General features: G+C 51.0%; 1 protein-coding gene across 2 annotated transcripts; it reads left to right on the top strand.

Annotated features, from left to right (window-relative positions):
* The first annotated feature begins 3,852 nt into the window (after positions 1-3,852).
* On the top strand, positions 3,853-20,921 carry LOC111143923 (transmembrane protein 161A). 2 transcript variants are annotated; one of them, XM_022497953.1, is made up of 12 exons: positions 3,853-3,893; positions 6,720-6,823; positions 7,478-7,561; positions 7,915-8,012; positions 8,123-8,279; positions 9,680-9,831; positions 17,619-17,679; positions 17,781-17,924; positions 18,032-18,145; positions 18,320-18,494; positions 18,621-18,717; positions 19,036-20,921. In XM_022497953.1, the coding sequence occupies exons 1-12, from the start codon at positions 3,891-3,893 to the stop codon at positions 19,287-19,289; spliced, it is 1,443 nt and encodes a 480-aa protein (XP_022353661.1). In that variant the 5' UTR covers positions 3,853-3,890; the 3' UTR covers positions 19,290-20,921. The 2 variants fall into 2 exon arrangements, with proteins under 2 accessions (XP_022353661.1, XP_022353662.1); XM_022497954.1 differs by lacking the exon at positions 3,853-3,893 and adding an exon at positions 4,058-4,312.
* The last annotated feature ends 872 nt before the right edge of the window (positions 20,922-21,793 follow it).

Genomic DNA, 21,793 nt, shown 5'->3' with positions numbered 1-21,793 from the left:
AGGTGACTCCGTGGGCAGGCTGCCCACCTCTTCCGTCCCTGGGTCCACTGGGGGTGGGGGGCTTAGAGTGCGCACCTATAGGGGTTCCACTCCAGGAGCTAGAGGCTGGGCTACTAGCCTCTGAGGGTGTCCAGTCGTGTGCTCAAGGGCAAGTTCCCAGGCTGGGTTGCGATCGCTTGCAGCAAGTAGTTGGGAACGTTGAACGTTGCGCTACCTACCCGCCGGCTGGGAGCGGTCACTACACGATTCATCTTTTAATGGGCATATCCCTTGATCCCTTGACCCAGCAATTTCGATCCGCCAGAGGCAGGAGGGAGCCGGGCGTTTATTTACCCACTCGGGGGGCGGGGGGCACAAACTCCTCCCACTCTGGCGGGTATCCTGAGCGCAGATGGGTGTCCAGGAATCAGAGGAGCTCCGTCTAGTTCTCCCGTCCAGTCATCCCTGAGGTTGTCTCGTGGGATGTTTATAGCACTCAGATCTAATCCCTGACCTTACCTTTCCGAGCTCCTGAGCTGCTCCCACACCTTCACTCTGTTTGCCCCTGTCGCCCACCATGTCTCTTGCTCTGACCCCCACCCCTAGAAATATTTCCAGTCCCAAGCCTTGGCTGGATAAAATGGAGGCAAGGCTGGAGAGGGTCCCTTCTTAGCCTCTGGATCTCACCTTCACGGGGAACAGGAAGCCAGGCCAGCCCCTGAAGTCAGTGCCCACAGGTTAAGTGCCCCGTGTCGGGTTCCTAAAAATGTGGGCTGATTTCAAAGACTAGGGGTTGGGGAGCATGGGCGGGTGGGTGTGGTTCTGCATGCCCATCCTGGGAGACTGCACTTTCACCATCGTCCATTAGGCGGCGCCCAAGAGCGAGCTTTGCTCAAAAACTACCAGCTCAAAAGTAAAAAAAAAAAAAAAATAGAAATAGTAATTAAAAGATAAAATCCTTCTTGCCTTCCAGGGGCTTCACCACATGTTTTCAGGGTCTGAGCCTGGGGACTCAGAAAGGACTGTGTCACATATTGCCTGCACATGTATGATTATACTGTACAGCTTGGGGTCTCCTGGGTCACAAGAGGTCAGTGAGCAGCAGGCTACTGGCTTCTGAAAACACCTTTTGTCCAGACTCCAGCTCTGCACCTGCTGGCTCTGCCCGAGGAGGGTGGGGGGTAGTGAGGGTTGTGTGAAAGTGTCCTCTGCCAGCCTTTCTAAGGACACCATGGTGATGTCAGAGCCATTGTCACCATCAGAGGGACCCTGAGTCTCCCAGGAGCTCAGTCACTGGCTGAAAGCATCATGGGAATTGTGGCACAAATGCAGCCATGGGGAATCGGAAACCTGAGAGATGCATTTTCCAGAGCATCATACACAGAGATGGTGGAATGAGAGTGTGGACTTCAGTGTAGTCAGGGAAGCTGGGAGGTTAATACAGACAGACATAGGGAGTGTCTAGGGAGGGATCAGGGAACATGGAGTACCCAGTGCAGGACAGGGAATGTGTTCACCCAGTGGAGAACAGAGAACAAGGAGTGTCCAGTGTGGAACAGACAATATGCGCGTCCAATGTAGAGTAGAGAGTAAGGAGTGTCCATTTTAGAACAAAGGAGGGACACTGTCTGGCTTAAGTGTTAAGAAGTGTCCTCAAGCTGCTCTGGGAAAAATAGACTGTTGGGGGGGTGAGGTGAGGTGTGGGGGTGGAAGCCATAGATCAGGGAGCTGGGGACTGCAGCGGGGATAAGACGGAAGTTGATTGGGTGGAGATCATGGGGCTGGTGAGACTGGCTATGCTTAGAAGGTGGAACCATCATCAGGAGGGTCTGACAGATCACATATGGGTGAGAGAGGAGTCAAGGTCAACTCCAGAGCTTGTGGATCACCTGGAGGATGGGAAGCTGCTGGAGGGAAGATCAGGACGACCTGTGTGAATTTCCCGTGGTTCACCACATGGGCGCCACTGGGACACCTAAACTCATAAGCCCTGGGTCCAGGAGGAGAGGTCAAGGTGTCGTGTAGAGATTTGGGCCTCCCAGAGCCTCAGTGTCTTGTTATGAAATGGAGACAATCGTCCTGCCACTTCAACGTACTGGAAGGAGCACAGGTGTCAGCAACCCCTCCGAGCCTGGTATTCTGAGGACCTGCAGCAAATATCCCTCCTTTCTTTCTTGGTCCCCTTCTCTGACACCCTTCCCAAATCCCAGCTTCCTTGAATCCCTCGTGGATTCATAGATTGGCTCACAGAACCCATGTTGGTCCAGGGAAATCCCAGTGCCCCTCACCACAACTGTCACCCATCTTCTCTCCGGAGGACACTCTGATTCCACAGGACCAAAACTACAGTGAATCCCCTGCAAACAGACATCCATATGTGCTCATAAACAAAGACAAAAACACCCACAGAGAGGCGCCTGGGTGGCTCAGTGGGTTAAAGCCTCTGCTTTCAGCTCAGGTCATGATCCCAGAGTCCTGGGATTGAGCCCCGCATCAGGCTCTCTGCTCAACGGGGAGTCTGCTTCCCACTCTCCCTCTGCCTACTTGTTATCTCTGCCTGTCAAAAAAAAAAATCTTAAAAAACAGTAACACCCACAGAGACAAGGCAATCAACTATACAGGCCCCTCTCACAGGCCCCATAAAAATCCTCAGACATCTGGGATGCCTGGGTGACTCAGTCAGTTAAGTGACTGCTTTCTGCTCAGGTCATGATCCCAGGATCTTGGGGTTAAGCCCCTACATTGGGCTCCCTGCTCAGGGGGGAGTCTGCTTGTTCCTCTCCCTCTGCCCCTCCCCCCAGTTCAAGCTCTCTCTCACTTGCTCTCTCTCTCTCTCTCTCTCAAAAAAAGGGGGGGTGGCCACCTGGGTGGCTCAAGTGGGTTAAGCCTCTGCCTTTGGCTCAGGTCATGATCTCAGGGTCCGGGGATCAAGCCCCGCATCCGTCTTGCTGCTCAGCGGGGAGCCTGCTTCCCCCTCTCTCTCTGCCTGCTGCTCTACCTACTTGTGATCTCTCTGTCTTTGTCAAATAAAATCTTTTAAAAAAATATTTTAAAAATTAAAAAAAAAAAAACAGCTCAGACATCTCATCATACCCACATTTATGTCCACATTCAGGTAGACACACTTATCCATAAAAACTTAAGTACCCATGCTAGAAGCCCTTTCCTCCAAGCCTCAAAACACAATATATTGGATTCTAGAGACTGACTTTTTTTTTTGTCCTTGATCTAGCCATGCCTGAAGCTCACTATGCTTTTAGAATTCTTTGTCACAAAATTTTCCCTTTTTTTGCTGGAGCCCATTTGAGTTGGGGTGTGTGTGTGTGTGCATTGTGTGTGTGTTCAATCAGAGTCCTGACTTATAGAAATGAATAAGGCTTTGCTAAATGAAAAAGATTGAGAAAGGAGGTATTCCGAGATGAAAGATAGCATTTACAGATAGCATGGCCAGTGGCAAGCTTTATTCTAGTGTGTACAATATGCCGGCGGCAGACTGAAATCAGGTAGAGCACTTTACTATGAGACCATGAGCACTTGGGAGTCTATTCAGTGGGAGTCAGCGAATGTTCTTGATCAGGGGAGTTCCACACTCAGAACTCTCCAGCGGGAGAGTGAATTTGCCTCAGACCTGCGAGATGGGTGCAGAGGCTTGGAGACTAAATCTCAGAGAGGGCAGCCACACAGGGTACCAGAGAGTCCTGACTCCACGGGTGCCTGAGCTCGCCGTGGGTCTTCGAACTACAATTTCCAGCATGCAACGCGAGCGACCTCGTGTCCCTCGTGGCTTGCTCCAGCTGCAGCCTGACAATTGGTCCTACGGGCTGTTTGTCAGAAAGATCGGGCTCTGATTGGCTGGATTCCCGAGAGCCGCCCGGAGCTTCAGGTCAGCGGACCGCACTCCCGCCGGCGACATGGTGAGCCGGCAGCCAGCGGCATGGGGGTGGGGGTGGGGCCTTGACTGAGGGGCAGGAGATCCCGCTGAGGGGGTCCAGGGAGACACCGAGGGGACTGGGATCCCTTTGTAGGGATTGGGAACTCTGAGGGGCTCTGGGTCGCGCTGAGGGCCATGTGTTCCTCTCTGGGTTCAGTCTCCTGCAGGACCTATGTGGGGGTTGGGGGTTCTGCCTAAAGAATTGGAGGCTTCCGAGCGTTCGGGAATTTTGGAAGATCTCTGAGGGCCCTCTAGGGGCCTGGGGTCCTGCCGAGGGGTCACAGCCCCGCGAAGGAGACTGGGGAACGCACAGATCATCGCTGGGGAATTTGGGGGTCCCGTTGGAGCCCAGGCTGGCGACATGGGTCCTGCGGAAGCATGAGGGCCGCTGCGTGGATTTAGGTGTGTGGAAGGGCCAGGGAGAGCCCTGAGAGGAGGAGCCAAACCAAGGGGATCTGCGTGGTTTCGGGGCGGGCGAGGGTCCCAGAATCGGAGACAGCACAGTCGGAAGCTTCAGGTCTCACGCAGCCCTGGGTCCAACCTATTGAGTTTATTCTTCAGACTTAGCCTGGTCACTGTGGGTGGGTCAGGCTGATGCGGGGCGAGAGCGGGAACTCCCAACCCCTAAATGTTCGAACTGGGCAGAGGAGGGGCGCCGGAGGACGACCGGACCCTGCGTGGAGGATTTCCCAAGGAGGGGCGTTGGAAGTGCGCCTGAACCTGAAAAGTGGACATGGTTCCAGGCCTGGGTGCGGGAAGGAATGGGAGATAATCGGAAGGGTTCTCGAGAACAGGATGGAGGAAAGCCTTATTGGTGTTAGCAGGTAGCAGGAGTCTCCTATTCTGATTGTAGGTCCAGGGAAAGACTGAGCAGAAAAGGGACGTGAGCTGATGGGAGGCTCCAGGTATCTTTGGAAATCTGCAGAGGCAGGACAAGACCGGAGGCTGCTGGGGGGCGGGGCTTGAAATATATCCCTGGACAGACCTCAGGAGCTTTAGGTGAAGGGAAGCTTGTCTTCCTTCCCTTCTTCCCTTCCTCCCTGCTTCTCCTTCTTCCCTCCCTCTCTCCTTCCTTCCTTCCATCCTGCCTGTCCTAGGTGCTGGGACGGAAGCTTGAACAACGGTCTCCTCCCTGGGAGGTGTCAGAGGGTGATAGGTGTCTGCAGTGGAGAGGCCAGGGGTCTGGGAGGGCCTCTGAGACCCCAGTGAATTGACGCAGAGAGGGCTACGGAGAAGGCCGGCCAGTGAGAGGCAGGGTGTCTTGAGTTGGACACTCCAAGAGTTGCAGGCTGCAAAAAAGATTTGGATGTTGACTTACATCACGACTCACCAGAAAGGGCCGAGTGCTGTGTCCGCGGGAATGAGGGGCGGGTACTGGGGCCTTTAGAGACCTAGAGGGTCTGCGTGCTACGCATAGAGGTGCAGGCTAGAGGTGCCGCTGTGTTGGGGTCGTGCAGGGCCGTAGGTGGTTAAAAACCTAGCAGGAGATTGAGTCACAGGGTGGAGGCCACAGAGGGAAGAGGAAAATCAGCAGGGGAGCCCCAGGATCTGATGTCTGGAGAGTCGCGGATGGGAGGCTGGGGGTGGCACGGGAAAGGACTGGAGAGGATCGTGGGAGGAGCTGCACTGATCTTGGCAGGGGGCTCCCTGACTGTGCTTGTCCCCAAGGTCTTTAGTGACCCCTAGCCAGCCAGCACTTGGGGGTTAGGGAGGGTGGGCAGTGAGAATAAATTAGTGAGATTTAATGACCAGAAAGTTGGGGCCCCGACCTCATTACTGAGAAAATGTTTCTGGTTTACAAGTTACAGGCATAGAGAAAATATCCTGTTAGTTATCTTAATGATGGATTTCTCAGCAGTAGTTCTGAATTACTGTGTTGGCCCGATACCCATCACATTAGAGCTTTTCCTACTGAAGTCAGCATAGTCTTGCCTGATTAAAAGGATAATTTTAATAATTAATTTTAATATTAAAGTAATCTTTATTTCACTTTAGTTGTTAATTATATCATAATGCTAGTCGACAGCACTCCTGAGCACATAATTTTATATAATTGCATAATTACTGATACCAAATTGGTGTTTACTGCATTCAAGCAGGAAAACCCAGCTTCAGACTGATTACCAAAAGCATTTCTTCTAAAACGTTTTAAAATTAATATAGGAAAACGTGTTATGAATTGGTAAAAACTTTGTTATGTAGAACTTAGTGAGAAATTCCTAATTTAAAAAAGCCATCCCCTTCATATGTGTAAGTCTTTTGTCCTGAGACTGGTAGTGGCCAGAAATAGGCTTTTCAAGGAGGTTGGTTACAAAGGGAGGGAGAAGGAGAGGGCGATGGAATCATGAGGATAATTTCCGGTGGGAAAGAGGGACGCGGAGCTGCCAGGGGGAACTACGGAAGGGAGCCTCTTTCACTGGCTGTGCTCCTTGTAGGTCCGGATAGTGGTCTTGACAGTACATAAAACAAAATAGGCAGCACCCCCTTTCCAGATGGGGAAACTGAGGCCTCAGGGAGATGAATACCTGAAATCCATAGCAAAGGCCAGAAGTGAACCCCAGCGTGAGCTCTCCACCACCCTACCCCCCAGCTAGGTGCGGGTGGTAGGGAGTGCGGGAATCCACACACAGCAGGGGCTCCCCCAGTTGAGTCTGAGCCCACCCCAGACCCCTCCTTCAAGACGCAGCTGGAACCCAGGACGCCCGCCCTCTCCAACCTGGCCCCAGCCTCTCTATAAATAGCCTGAGTTCTGAGGCAGTGAGCTTGTGACCTCCTGGCAGGCACTGCCCTTCGTGTCCCCTCCCCCCAGGCGGTCCTGGGAGTGCAGCTGGTGGTGACCCTGCTCACCGCCACCCTCATGCACAGGCTGGCACCGCACTGCTCCTTCGCACGCTGGCTGCTCTGCAACGGCAGGTGAGCCGCAGCCCCGCCCCGGGCAGTGGGAGGAGCCCCCTCCGGGCCCCACCCCCTTGGCTTTCTCCCATCCCTGCCGTGCGCCCTCCAAAGTGTTTTTAAAAACAACTTTATGGAGATATAACTGACATACAATAAACTGCAGATATTTGAAGCACACAGTTGGATCCGTTCTGACAGATGTCCATACCCGCGAGACCACATTTCCACACTGGGAAGAGCAGCTGCTTTCCCCCACTCCTGCCTTCCTGGAATCTAAACCCCCTTCCACACTACTCTCGCTGTAGATCTGTTTCCTGCAGTGCTTTTTGTCCCTGTTGGGATCTCGGATCCTTTCTGAGACCTAGTGGAAACTGAACTTTCCCTCCAGGACAAGGCACATGCCTGCTCCACCAGAAGAGATAGCCGGCAGATTCAGGGGTGTCTGGGACTCCCGGCCACCCTGCCATCTCCCCAGAGCTGCTCACAGCACTCCCCCCAGCAATCCCCCAGCCCACCCCCCAGGCGTTCCCCTGGTTTTGCATAGCCCCTGCCCATCCTGTCCCTATGCATTTTGGGTCCAGGTCTCCCCCTGACACCAGTCCTGGGTTTGAGGATTCATTGCCTTGAGCCCTCCATGCTGGAGCTTTCCTGACTTTCGGTCTTTGCCCTCAGTCTCTTCCGATACAAGCACCCTACTGAGGAAGAGCTTCGGGCCCTGGAGGGAAAGCTACCGAGGCCCAGAGGCAGGAAGGAGCGGTGAGTGAGGCCCCAGACTTAGGGGAACGGCTTCCCTTCCAGGTGCAGTTCTGGGCACCGAGGAGAGTGGTGGACACCCCAGATTAAGAAGATGTCAATGTCATTCATTGGTTGCCTCCAGCTGACAGTTTGCTCTGGGCCAGCCCTGTGAGCAGGTGGCCTCTGCACCCGGGTGTGCAGACCCTGGCTGGGGAGAAGGCACCTCCCAAGCCAGCTCCTCTTGTGTTTCGAGGATAGCACAGTGGAACCTTCCAGACTGGTGTGGGGAGGGCTGCCATGTCTGGCTGGGGAGGAGAGATCAGAGGATGCTGGTCTGACATTCCTCCTCCCCTTACCGCCTCCACCCCCAACAGGTGGGCCAATGGCTATAGTGAAGAAAAGCCCTTGTCTGTGCCCCGAGATGCCCCTTTCCAACTGGAGACCTGCCCCCTCACAGCAGTTGATGCCCTCGGTAACAGTCCAGCTGGTCCCCAGCATCCCAGCCTCAGCCTACACCCCGGGGGGATTGGTAAGGGGGGTGTCCTGCGTGGGGCTGTGGACTGAGCCGCGGACTCCCCACAGTCCTGCGCTTCTTCCTGGAGTACCAGTGGTTCGTGGACTTCGCCGTGTACTCGTGCGGTGTGTATGTCTTCACAGAGGCCTACTACTATGTGCTGGGCCCGGCCAAGGAGACCAACATCGCTGTGTTCTGGTGCCTACTCACCGTCGCCTTCTCCGTGTATCCTTCCTCAGGTTGCCGAGGCGATCAGGGAGGCGGGAGGCATGTGGGAGCCGGACTGGAGCTTTCCTTCCCCCCTGTCCTGGAATTGGTATATCAGTTATCAGCTGCTGTCCCACAAAACTCCCCAGAACTGGGTGGTGGTGTAAAACGGTCACTATTCTATTTGATCTCCTCCTGGGCTGGGCTCAGCCCCACAGCCTTATCTCTGCTCTAAGGGGTCCCACCTTCCAGCAGGGTAAGCCAGGCTTCCTCCTAGCAGCAGAAACACCAGCAAGGAGGAAGGGGTGCTGCGAGCCTCCTGAGGCTTTGCAGGAAGTTGGCCCACCCCCATCCCTGTCCCTTCTCTCAGTCAAAGCAAGTCACCGGCCCAGATGCAGGGACAGGAAAAGAGATGCCCCCTCTGCTTTCTGCTTTTTTCTTTCTTCTTTTTTTTTAATTAAAAAAAAAAAAAAGATTTATTTATTTATTTATTTGACAGAGAGAGAGAGAGAGAGAGAGAACAAGTAGGGAGAGTGGCAGGCAGAGGGAGAAGGAGAGGGAAAAACCGGCTTCCTGCTGAGCAGGGAGCCTGATGTGAGGCTCCAACCCTCTATGTTTTTTTATGAAGCTGTCCCGGGAACAGAGGGAAACCTGTGACACTGAGGACCCAAGTCTGAGAAAATGCGCTCATGGAATGGGTTTGTGCAGAAGAGTCCATCTTGAAGCCCACACTGGTTCTGGAAAGCCCCACGGGTTTCTTTCGGGGCAGATTCGGGATACATACAGCCCTTTTATCTCTGAGAGCTTCTCAGAGGAACGGGAAATTCCCCTGTTGCAAATGCAGCCGGACTAGGTGGGTCAGGGAGGCCAGACCTCCTGAAGAAACGGACTTGCTAGCTCTTTCAGGGAGAAATGGCCACAGGGAGGGGTGCCTGGTTGAGCGCCCAACTCTTGGTTTCAGCTGGGATCATGGTGTCGGTGTCATGGGATAGAGGCCCCTGACTGGGGCTCCAAGCTTGACATGGAGTCTGCCTGACATTCTTTCCCTCTCCCACACCCTCCTCCCCTGCTCCTCCCCACCACTCGCACTCTCTCTCTCTCTCTCTAAAATAAATGTTTTTAAAAAGGAAAGAAAGAAATGGCCACAGGGAGTGTGCTGAGGCCCAACTAGAGGCCCAGGCACACCTGCCACCCACCCACACCCCAAGCCTGCGGACATAGGCGTGAGCCGCATTGGACCTCTTGTCTTCAGCTTGTTCGGTGGCTCGCTCTTCTCCTGGGTCACCGACTTACTCCCCGAGACGCCGGACTCCAGTGCTGGTGTGTGGGTTCTGCAGTTGGGGGAATCCCTGGCTGGGAGTAGGGGAGTGGGGAAGGGGCACCCTAGCTGCTCCGGGCTTCCTTAGCCCTGCCCCCAGCAAGATGTTCCTGATGGTGACCCGGTTGTACTTCAGTGCAGAGGAGGGGGGCGAACGCTCTGTCTGCCTCACCTTTGCCTTCCTCTTCCTGCTCCTGGCCATGCTGGTGCAGGTGGTCCAGGAGGAGACTCTCGAGCTGGGCCTGGAGCCAGGTACGTGCACCGTTTGGGGTCACCATGCCCATCACTCCCTCACGGAAACACAGGACAGGTGAAGGGAGGGGGCCTCCTTGGGCCTGAGTAGTCTCTAGGGCTGCTTCCTGTCCTGGGGTCTCCTGGGGCTTTAGGGTAAGAGGATGTCCAGTCTCGCTGCCTCTGATGGCGGCCCGTAGCTGTAGTTCTTTTAAGATTTTATTATTTTTTTATTATTTATTTGACAGATCACAAGTAGGCAGAGAGGCAGGCAGAGAGAGGAAGAGAAGCAGTCTCCCCGCTGAGCAGAGAGCCCGATGCGGGGCTCGATCCCAGGACCCTGAGATCATGACCTGAGCTGAAGGCAGAGGCTTTAACCCACTGAGCCACCCAGGTGCCCCCTTTAGCTGTAGTTCTTCGCAGGGCACTTCTGTTCCCCGCCTCTGCCCTTCTCCAAGGCAGCTGTAATGATTTCCTATTTCCCCATTCTAATTTAATTTGGTGAAGGAAATGGGTAAATGGCACAGCATTCACAAAGTACAAGAGGATATACATAGAGTAAAAATCACCCACGTTGGCTCCCTTTCCAAGAGGAAAACTGGGAGGCCACTTTCCTTTATCCCCATAAAACAGTAGTGTTGATGGCTCTACACCTTGTCTTTTTTCCTTAAAAAGCATCAATTTGGAGATTGTCCCTTGACACAACATACAGTGTGGGTGGGCTTTGTTTTTTTTTTTTTTAATAACTTCCACATAGTATTTCATTTTATGGAGGTTTCATGATTTTTTTTAAAAGATTTTATTTATTTATTTGACAGACAGAGACCACAAGTAGGCAGAGAGGCAGAGAGAGAGGGGGAAGCAGGCTCCCTGCTGAGCAGAGAGCCCGATGCGGGGCTCTATCCCAGGACCCTGAGATCATGACCTGAGCCGAAGGCAGAGGCTTAACCCACTGAGCCACCCAGGCGCCCCAAGGTTTCATGATTATTTAACCAGTCCCCTACTTCTGGACATCTAAGTCTTTTACTATTAAATGTTATTGTTCAAAACCATGTTGTGTTACAACAGTGTCATATGGGAATAGCCCATAGCCCATAGCCCATAGTCATATGGGAATGCGGCCCTGTGCAAGTAAGTGCATTTGTAATTTCAGTAATGTTGTAAATTGCCATTTAGGAAAAGATTAATGAAGTGCCTACTTCCCCATATTCTCTCCAATGTGTTTCTTTGGACTTTTTTTTGTCTTGGATAACCTGATGGGTGAAACGTAGGCGAGGTTGAGCATCTTTTCCGATGTGGAAAAGTCATTTCTATCTGCCTTCCAGAAAGGTCTGTTCTTTTGCCCAGTTTTCTAGTGAGTTATTGACCCTTTTATTGATATGTAGGAGCTCTTTATATATTAGAGACATTAGTCTTTGTGTGTGATAGTAGTTGCAAATATTTTTTCTTAGTTTCCCATTTTTCTTTTGACTTTCTCTATTCTTTGGATGATCTTCCAAAAATATAATCTGGATCATATCACTTCTCTGCCTGATGCCAGACTCTAGTGGTCTTTGGATAAAGATCAAAATACTCACTCTGCTGTGCACAGCCTTGCTGTGCTCCTTGACCTTTATTTTCACCAATTCTCCCTGCTTTTTCTTCTACTTTTACTTCTACCTGCTTCTCCTCCTCCTCCTCCTCCTCCTTCTTCTTCTTTTAAAGATTTTATTTATTTATTTGACACAGAGAGAGAGAGATCACAAGTAGGCAGAGAGGCAGGCAGAGAGAGGACGAAGAAGGCTCCCCGCTGAGCAGAGAGCCCGATGTGGGGCTCAATCCCAGGATCCCAGGATCATGACCTGAGCCGAAGGCAGAGGCTTTAACCCACTGAGCCACGCAGGCGCCCCCACAAACTCACTTCTTAAATGAGAACTAGAACCTTCCCAACGTTCTTGCATGTCTCTGGTGCTTCTTTCCAATCCTCCCACCTTCCTCTCCTACTCACAGCCCCAACTAGTCTCTCAAATCTTGTGTTTATCATTCTTTTGCCTTTTTTTTTTTTTTTAAGTAGGCTCCATGCCCAGTGTGGAGCCCAATGGAAGGCTTAAACTTCACAACCCTGAACTCAAGACCCAAGCTGAGACCAAGAGTTGGATTCTTAACTGGCTGAGCCACCCAGGCTCCCCATTCATCACATATGTTTCTGTCCCTAAAGAATTCATCGTAGTTTGCTTGCTGTTGTGGGTGGTGTCCGCCAGTGTGTAATCTGCTGGCTGGTGCTTTTTTTCAGTCTTTTTGATATTGTTTACAGAACGAGGCCCTGTTGGTCTGGGCAGCTTTCGTTTCTCTCTTCACACAGATGAATGTCGTTCTGTTGTGAGGCCCCTTGTCTTTATTTGTCCGGTGTCCTGTTGCTGGACATCTAGGTGGTTTCCAGGTTTGAGCTTTTTTCACAGTTGCTATAGGGAACATTCTTGTACGTTTCTTCGTATGCATGTGCAGGCATTTCTTTTGGGCACGGGATCTGGGGACGAGGGGGATGTGTTCACCTTCATAAGATGGTGCCTCGGCATTTTCAGAGCAGTTCTCTCCGCACGCCCACCAGCCATGCAGCCGGGGCTTCCGAGGGTGGACCCCGGACTCAGTCCCAGCCACTCTGGGCAAGCATGGGCGAAGTTGCACCAGCCCCTTGCCTCACCTCCCTGCTTGTAAGGTGGTGAACCTTACAGGGACATGGTCAGGTGTAAGTGAGTTGAGGTCTATGGGAAGTGCTTGATTTTCGCCCATCTAGTGGTGGGAAATGATGCCTTTAGTGGTCTTAACGTGCATTTCTCCGATTACCTGGGAGGCTGAGCAGCTTTTCCTGTCTAGTCAAGATTCTTGTTTCCTCTTTTTTGAAGAGCCTCTTCATGTTTGTTGCCCATTTTTCTTTGACGTGGTATGTGTTTTTCCCTCCATTTTTTTCATTGTGGTAAAATACACATAACATTTATTATTTTAATTGTCTTTAAGAGTCCATTCCAGTGGCATTAAGCATATTCACCTCATGGTGACCATCATCACCATCCGTTCCCCACCCTTTTCATCTTGCAAATCTGAAACTCTGTCCCCATTAAACACTGACTCTCCATTTCCCCCCCACCCCAGCCCCTGGTGCCCGCCATCTTACTTTCTGTCTCTAGGAATCCAGCCACCCTAGACACGTCATATGAGGGCAATCATGCAATAGCTGTCTTTCAGTGCTGGCTTATTTCCTTTTTTTTTTTTTTTTTAAGATTTTGTTTATTTATTTGACAGAGAGAGATCACAAGTAGGCAGAGAGGCAGGCAGAGAGAGAGAGAGAGAGAAGGAAGCAGGCTCCCTGCTAAGCAGAGAGCCTGATATGGGGCTCGATCCCAGAACTCTGGGATCATGACCTGAGCCGAAGGCAGAGGCTTTAACCCACTGAGCCACCCAGGCGCCCTGTGCTGGCTTATTTCATTCAGCATAACGTCCTTAAGGTTCATCCACGCTGCCTTCAAATTTCCTCCCTTTTTAAACACTGAATAGTGTTCTGTTTGTAGGAATATATCCCATTCTGCTTATCCATTTATGTATTGGTGGACATTTTTGTTGCTCCTGTGTTTCAGCTGATGCGAATAGTGTTGCTATGAACATGGGTATACAGGTCCCCGCTTTTAATTCTTTTGGGTACAGATCCGGAGGTGGAATTGCTGGATTATGTAGTAATTCTCTGTTTAATTTTTTGAGGAGTCAACAAACTTGTTTTCTTGGGTGGCTGCACCATTTTATGCTCCTACCAGCTGTGCACAAGATTTCCAGCTTCCCCACATCCTCAACAACATGTGTTATCTTCCTTTTCTTTTTCCTTAAGAGTGACCATCCTAGTGGGTGTGAAGTGGTATCTCATTGTGGTTTTTATTTGTATTTGCCTAATGATGAGTGATGTTGAGCACATCTTTTTTTTTTTTCTTTTTTTTGACAGAAAGGGAGATCACAAGTAGGCAGAGAGAGAGGGGAAGCAGGCTCCCCACCGAGCAGAGAGCCCGATGCAGGGCTCGATTCCAGGACCCCGAGATCATGACCTGAGGTGAAGGCAGAGGCTCAACAAACTGAGCTACCCAGGCGCCCCTGAGCCCATCTGCTTATTCTTGTTGGTCATCTGTATATCTTCTTTGGAGAAATTGTCTATTAACTCCTTTGTCTATTTTTTTTTTCTTTTTCAAAGATTTTATTTTCAAGTAATCTCTACACCCAACTTGTGGCTCGAACTTATAACTCTGAGATCAAGAGTCACACGTTCCACCAACCAAGCCAGCCAGATGCCCCCTTTGCCTATTTTTGAACCTGGGGTTTTTGTTTTTTGTTGTTTTCTTTTGGGGGGCGGTGATGAGTTTTAGGAGTTCTGTATATATATTTGGGATATTCGTCCCTTATCAGATATATGATTTGCAAATATTTTTCCCATTCTGTGGGTTACCTTTTCACTCCATTGGTAGTATCTTTTGATGTACAAAATGTTTTTATTCTCATGAGTCCAGCTGGTCTATATTTTCTTTTGTTGCTCATACTTTTGGTGCCAGATCTAAGACATCATCACCGAATCCAATGTTTTATGAAGCTTTTCTGGGCTGTGTATCTTTATTATTTTTTTCCTTGTTGATTTGTAGAGTTTCTTTATATACCGTGGGAATTGATCCTTTGTTACATGTGTGGCACATACTTCCTTCTATGAAATATGATACACCATTATTTCTGGAACCGCAGAAAAAAGATTAAAAACACTGTTACTTAGACTAGTGCATGTCATCAATGGTCATGTGTATTCCAATTTTAAAGAAGTTAAAGTGGGGGATGGGGAGTGTGTCTTCAAATCTGTGGCATGGCTTTTTACTTTCTTTGTGGTGTTTTTTTTGGTCTTAGAAAAATTGTGGAGCACCTGTCTGGCTCAGTGGGTGGAGCATGCAACTCTTGATCTTGGGGTTGTGAGTTCAAGCCCTGTGTTGGGTGTAGAGATTGCTTAAAAATAAAATCTTAAAAAAATTGTCCTCAAGGGGCGCCTGGGTGGCTCAGTGGGTTAAAGCCTCTGCCTTCGGCTCAGGTCATGATCCCAGGGTCCTGGGATCGAGCCCCGTGTCGGGCTCTCTGCTCAGCAGGGAGCTTGCTTCCCTTCCTCTCTCTCTGCCTGCCTCTCTGCCTAATTGTGATCTCTGTCTGTCAAATAAATAAAATCTTAAAAAAAAATTTGTCCTCAGTTTTATTTTGAAAAATTCCAAACCTGCAGAATGGTTGGAAGAATCCTCTAATGAGGATTCTTAGAGGAAGAATCCTCTAATGCTCTTGACCTAGATTCATTTAGCGTCGTTTGCATTATTCTCTGCACATGAATACACCATACTTTTTTGGGCTCAGCCACTAAATATAGCTGCAGCCCTCACCTCTGGTTTCTTCTGATGAATAGCAGTTCCTTATTTTAGTTGATTTTTGTCTTGAAGATATTCCCCTCTCTTCCCTACAATCAGAAAGATATTTTATATTTTCCGACATGATATTTCAATTTTGCCTTTCGCATAAACCCTTAAACTCCTGGTAGTTCACTACTGTCTTATGAGGTAGGGATGAAACTGAGTGTTCTTCCATGGGACAACCTTGCTGTACAATTGTATTTTTAGTCAATTGTGGGTTCTTTTGGTTTTTCTTTTATCTTTTCCAGTCTTTCTCTCTTGTGTGGCTAGGACCTCTGGATTTTCTAGCACTATTCTGGTAGGCTTCTTTTTCTTGTTTTCAATTTCTTAGTTGGCTATTTAGCTCATTAATTTTCAGCTTCTTCTATTTCTCTTTCTAGCATTTCTAGCATGGAAGGCTATAAATATTTTACTAAGTCCCACTTTAAGTTTTGATTTGTAATCTTCATTATCACACAGTTCTTGGTATTTTTAAGTTTCCATTATGATTTGTTTTTCTTTCTTTCGTTCTTTCTTTCTTTCCTTTTCTCTCTCTCTTTTTTTTTTTTTTAGAGGGGGGAAGGGGCAAAAGGAGAGAGAGAGAATCCCAAGCAAGCTCCATGCCCAGTGCTGAGCCTGGTGCAGGGCACAATCTCACAACCCTAAAATCATGACCTGAGCTGAAATCAAGAGTCAGATGCTTAAATAACTGAGCCACCCAGGCACCCCAGTCAGTGTTTTCTTTATGTTTTGTGGCTAATTGACAAGGTATTTACAAGCGTAGAATTTCTGTATATACCTGGCGAATCAACCATTTTATCATAGTATATTAACCACTTCTGATCCTAAGAATACTGTCTTACACTAGTTTATCTGGTAATAATATAGTCTTTTCAGCTTTTTTTTTTTTTTAAGTTCAGATATAATTGACATATAACATTGTTAGTATCAGGTACACAATATAATGATTCAATATTTGTATGTATTACAAAACAATCACAATAAATCTGCTTAACTTCCTTTTTTACACATAAAACTTTTTTTCCTTACAATGAAAACTTTTAAGATGTACTCTTAGCAACTCTCAAATATACAATACCACCTTTCTTTTGATTAGTATTTGTCACATCTTTTTAACATCCCTTTTTTTCCCCCAACTTACAGGGACCTTGTATTGAGTTATATCTCTTAAAAAAACAGCGAGATAGTTTCAAGTCTGACAGTCTGTGTCATTTAACTTCAAAGTTTAATCCGCTTACATTTATTATGATTACTGACATATTTAGCATTGTTTCTACCATCTTACCATTCCACCTTCTTTTTGTTCTTTTTCTGTGATTGCTGTTGACATTGGCTGCCAGTCTAACTGTCTTTCCTCTATAGGTGATCTGTCTTAAATCCCTGGCTGCTTTGCGATCTCTTTGTTTTTGGTATTCCAGTTTCACTACGGTGTCTAGGTATGGATTTCTTTGTATTACTCTGGTTTGATATACTTTGTGTGTGTCATTCATTCCACAGTCTTTCCAACTTCCAAATCCCCTCTCCTCCTCCATCCTCTCTTCCCTTTTCTCTCTGGGGCTCTTATTTGACTTATGCTGGACTCTCTATTCTGTCTTCCTTATCTCTTAATCTCCCTTCACATTTCCTACCTTTTTATCTTTCTGAGTTGGAATCTGAGTGATTTCTTCAGATCCAATTCATTCATTCTTTCTTTGGCTGTTTTCAATATGCCATTTAACAACCTATCATTTCAATAATTGTATTTTCCCTTTGGATGAACTTAACTGGTTCCTTTGCAGATATATCTGGTCATCTAAGGTAGCCTCATTTGCCTGTTCTGTGATTCCACCTGTTATTTTCCTCAGTAATTTCACACATAATAACACCTGCAAAGTTTCTATAGTCTGTAGGGTCTAAACTTCTCTCCCCTGCCCCCCCGGCTTTATGGTGATTTGTTCAGTGGTGTGTTTGGTGATTTGGTTTGTAAGCTCATTTTTATTTGCTTTTACTCTGCGGAAAATCCGAGGGCCTGAACTGAGGATTCTTTCGAGGATTTTGGCTTTCTCCTATGGGAGTCCTTCATGCCCCTCCAGATTCCTGGTACAGTCCCAGAAACTCAGACTCAGTGGTCCCCCCTCCCCCGCCTTTCTTTCCCCCAGTCCAGTCAAGGGTGTCTGCCTGATACATTTTCCTGTTCTTTAAAACAAAACAAAAAAACGCACATAACCAGAACACAATAAAGTTTTCCTTTTGCCTGGCCTGGGGCTGGCTCCCACAGGTACATTCCTACCGGTGGAGCAAAAGTCTATCTGGGAGGGGGGCAGAGCAGACAGTGAGTCTCCAGGGGTCTACTAGACACTGCTCTCTCCTTGTCTTCCCCAGGCCTGGCGAGTATGACCCAGAACTTGGAGCCACTTCTGAAGACGCAGGGCTGGGACTGGGCGTGAGTCCTGGGAAGTGAGGTGGGGCAAGGGCTGGCTCGGACTTTTAGGTGGGTGGTGCTAACAGGCTTTGGGGCCTCCTGACCCTTCTCTTCTTCCCCAGGCTCCCTCTGGCCAAGCTGGCCGTCCGCATAGGGCTGGCATTCGTGGGATCCATGCTGGGTGCCTTCCTCACCTTTCCAGGCCTGCGGCTGGCCCAGACACACCTGGATGCACTGACCATGTCGGAGGACCGGCCCATGCTGCAGTTAATGCAGAGTGCCAGACTGGGGGGCGGGGGGAGTGGGAATCTAAAGGAGAGGCTAGGGGGATGGTGGGTGCCCAGGCCTCACTCCTCTGTAACCTTATCCCTAGGTTCCTTCTGCATACCAGCTTCGTGTCCCCTCTGATCATCCTGTGGCTCTGGACCAAACCCATTGCACGGGACTTCCTGCACCAGGCACCCCTGGGGGAGGTGCCCCTCCCCCTGTGCGCATCCGATGGTGCCTGGACGGGGTGTGGGGGGGGTGAGGGAAGTGGGGTAGGGGTGCAGGGTGGGTGCTGTGTAGCCCAGTCTCTGAGGCTCAGGGAGAAGCCTTGGATCCTGGGGGTGATCCTGGAGCAGGGGAGGCCTCCCTAGCCCCCTCACTTCCCTCCCCACAGGCTGTCAGACTCAGCCTTCAACTCCCTGCGCCTCTGGGTGCTGGTGGCCTTGTGCCTGCTAAGGCTGGCTGTGACCAGGCCTCACCTGCAGGCCTACCTGTGCCTGGCCAAGACCCGCGTGGAGCAGCTGCGGCGGGAGGCCGGCCGCATAGAGGCCCGTGAGATCCAGAGGCGGGTATGGGCACCGAAGGTTGGGAGGGGACCTGGGGCTCAGGGCAGGGGTCCCTGTCCCTGGGGCTTAGGGTTACCGGAAGCCCAGAAAGCTCCCTCCCCCACGTAGTCCCTGCTACCGGCCCCCTAGGTGGTGCGCGTCTACTGCTACGTTACGGTGGTGAGCCTGCAGTACCTGACGCCGCTCATTCTCACCCTCAGCTGCACGCTGCTGCTCAAGACGCTGGGTGAGAAGCGGCTCGGGGCGCGTAGGGTCGGAGTCGGGTGCGTGGAGGTGCGGGCGGCGGGGGAGCGAAGCCCCGCGGGGCTGAAAGGGAGCGAGGTGGTGGCGGGGCGGGACTTGGCAAAGAGCGGAGGCGGAGCCTGGAGGGCTCGGAGGAGGGGCGAGTAGGAGGCGGGCCGAAGTTGGGGTGGGAGGCAGGAGAAAAAGAGTTGGGGGTGGGGGCGGGGTAAGAGGTGAAGCCTGGGGCTGGGGGAGGATCCCAGAAGTTCAAACCCCGCCTGTACTTCTACCCCTCCCTCCCTCCACCCTCTTCTCCGCACAGGCGGCTACTCCTGGGGGCCGGGTCCGGTCCCCACGCTGTCCCCCGCCGCGTCCTCAGCCCGCGACCGCCTGGTGGGCCTCGGGGAGGATGAGGCCCAGCAGACGGCGGCCCGGATCGCTGGGGCGCTGGGCAGCCTGCTCACGCCTCTATTCCTCCGCGCGGTCCTCACCTTCGTCATCTGGTGGACAGCAGCCTGCCAACTGCTCTCCAGCCTCTTCGGCCTCTACTTCCACCGGCACCTGGCGGGCTCCTAGCTACCTGCAGAGGCCCCGGAGGCCCCAAGGTCCGGGCCTGAGCCAGCGGCTAAGGGCCGCCTCCTCCGTGTGTGCCTCAGTGTCCTCAGGTGCCAGGTGGGCCTGGGAGTCCCCGCAGCACCTGCTGTGCCCGCCCACTTCACCGCAGTGCCTGAGCCCTGGCCCCTCGGATCCCGTGCTTCTGCCTCAAAACTGTTGCCCTGGGCCCAGGGGCAGAGGATCCCAGGGTCGTTGTTTTCGGACTGCATGCTCCGCCCCGCCCCCCATTTGAGGCAGAGGTGTGGGGGGGTCATTCTTCTGAACAAATAAAAAAACAGGCTGATTTTTACTGTCAGGATTGGAGTGGTCTGGAAGGCAGCTTTCTCCATGTTGGCATTTGGTGCTGAGAGAAGGGAATAACAGGGGAGAGCACAGGGGCGATACCGACAGTAAGCAAAGGCCTGGAAGCAAGAAGTGAAAGGGAGAGAAGAAATGCAACAAAGTTGAGAGGAGATGCCACAAGTCAGGGGAGAAGGAGAACAGGGGGGTTGGGCCTGGGCAGGGGAGAGTGAAGGGAGGGGACTCAAGAATGAGAAAGGAGGGAGATGGAGATGACAGATGAAGTTTTAGAAATCTTGCAGGAGGAACAAAATGATAAAAGATGGAAAACAAAGGGTGGGGGACAAAGGAAATCAGAGAACTAGCCCAGAAGAAGGGAGACCCTGACAGGACCAGGCGATGGCAATCTCCAGGACCGCAAGCTTCCAGGTGCTGCGGGACAAGAGCCCCATCCCAAGGCATCTGTCTGGAAAGTTCCAGAATGAAGACCAGCTCCGCGCCAGGACAGGTCACACCTGGAATCAGGAGATGATGGAGTTTGTCTCCTCGTTCTGCCTGTTCTGCACGGTGGCCGGCACCTCAGGAGTCCCTGAAACCGGCGCCCGGAGCACACTGGCACAGTCCCGCCTCACCCCTGCAGTGTCAGCCAGCGGTGCTGGTGCGTCTGGCCACCCAGCCCTTCGCTTGCTCAGCCAGGGCCATGCATGCTGTCTGCTCTCAGAGCGCAACACCCTGCGGTTCAGGGACACACAGGAAGGCAGAAGGGCCTAAGGAAAAGCAAGGGCCTGAGTGGTACCGTGTCAGGCACAGCAGGTACAAGGGGGTGTGGGGCCCACAGGCCGGCCAAGGCAGGAAGAACTCCCGATGGCCACTGGCTCTCACCGCCGAGCGTTAAACCACAGACTTTGGGACACATTTCACAACTGAAAAAAAAAAAAAAAAAGAAAAAAGAAACAAAGTGGAACCACAATCAGGGAAAAATAGGGAAGCTAGAAGGGGTGGTCAGGATCCTGTGTTTTCAGAAGTGTTACACTCCTGTTACCAGGCTTCAGTGGTCATCACCGCACATCAGCGCTTTGCAAAGGAGGGGATGAGTCTGCCCACAAGGGACACTAGTCAGTGTCTGGAGACTTTCCAGAGACAGTTTTGGTTGTCACGACCGAGAGGGGACAGGGACGCTACTTTGTCTGGAGGGTGGAGGCCAAGGATGTTGCTCAGCACCCTGAGGAGCCCGGATGTCAGAAGCCCTGTGTTACAAGAAACAGAAGGTATCGGGGTGCCTGGGGGAGTTCAGGTCGCGATCCTGGGGTTCTGGGATTGAGCCCCGCGTCAGGCTCCCTGCTCAGTGGGGAGTCTGCTTCTCCCTCTGCTGGTCTCCCTGCTTGTGCTCTCTGTGGCTCAAACAAATAAATAAAATCTTACAAAAAAAAAAAAAAGAAGAAGAAGAAGAAGAAGAAAGAAACCCAACGACAAGTCAAACTTTCAACTCCAGGAAGTGAGCAAAGGAAAAAAACCAGTGGAAAGATATGACATAACAAATCAGAAGCAGGACCCAAGATGCACCCACACGGCTCACACCTCCGAACCACTCTGGTCCGGGTCCCTGGGGCCTCCATCTGGTCAAGCCCTTGGGCCTCCTGACCTTGCTGTCTCTTCCCCTGTCGCCGCCCGGGCACCACGCAGGCAGGCCCTGGACATCCTGGGGCTTCCCGGTCAGAACTGTAAAGATCCACAAGGCTGGTGGCTGGCTCTTACTGACGGGAGGTGCTGAAGTGTGTTCTCCCCAAGTTCTATGTGCAGGTCCTAACCCCTAGGATCTCAGGATAGGACTATATGTGGATACTGAGGCTTTAAAGAGGTGATCAGATTCAAATAAGGTTGTAAGATTGGCCCTGATCCAACAGGACTGGTATACTTATAAGAGGAAATTTGCTTTTTTTCCTTCCCCCTTTTCTTCATTATAAGAAAAATTAGATACAGACATGCCCAGAGGGAAGGCAAGGTGAAGACACAGCCATCTGGTCAGCTGCAAGCCAAGAGGCCTAAACAGACCCTTCCCTCATGGCCTCGGAAGGAATCAAACCCGCTGCCATCTTGATTTTGGACTTCCGGTCTCCAGAACTATGAAGGGAATAAATTGGTTTTAAGCCCCCAGTCTGGGGTACTTTGTTATGGCGGCCACAGGA

The sequence above is a fragment of the Enhydra lutris genome, unplaced genomic scaffold (assembly GCF_002288905.1).
Source record: "Enhydra lutris kenyoni isolate GAN:26980312 unplaced genomic scaffold, ASM228890v2 scaffoldscaffold10, whole genome shotgun sequence".
Taxonomy (NCBI): domain Eukaryota; kingdom Metazoa; phylum Chordata; class Mammalia; order Carnivora; family Mustelidae; genus Enhydra; species Enhydra lutris.
Note: the sequence above shows the minus strand (reverse complement) of the source record. Positions and strands in the feature narration are given on the sequence as shown.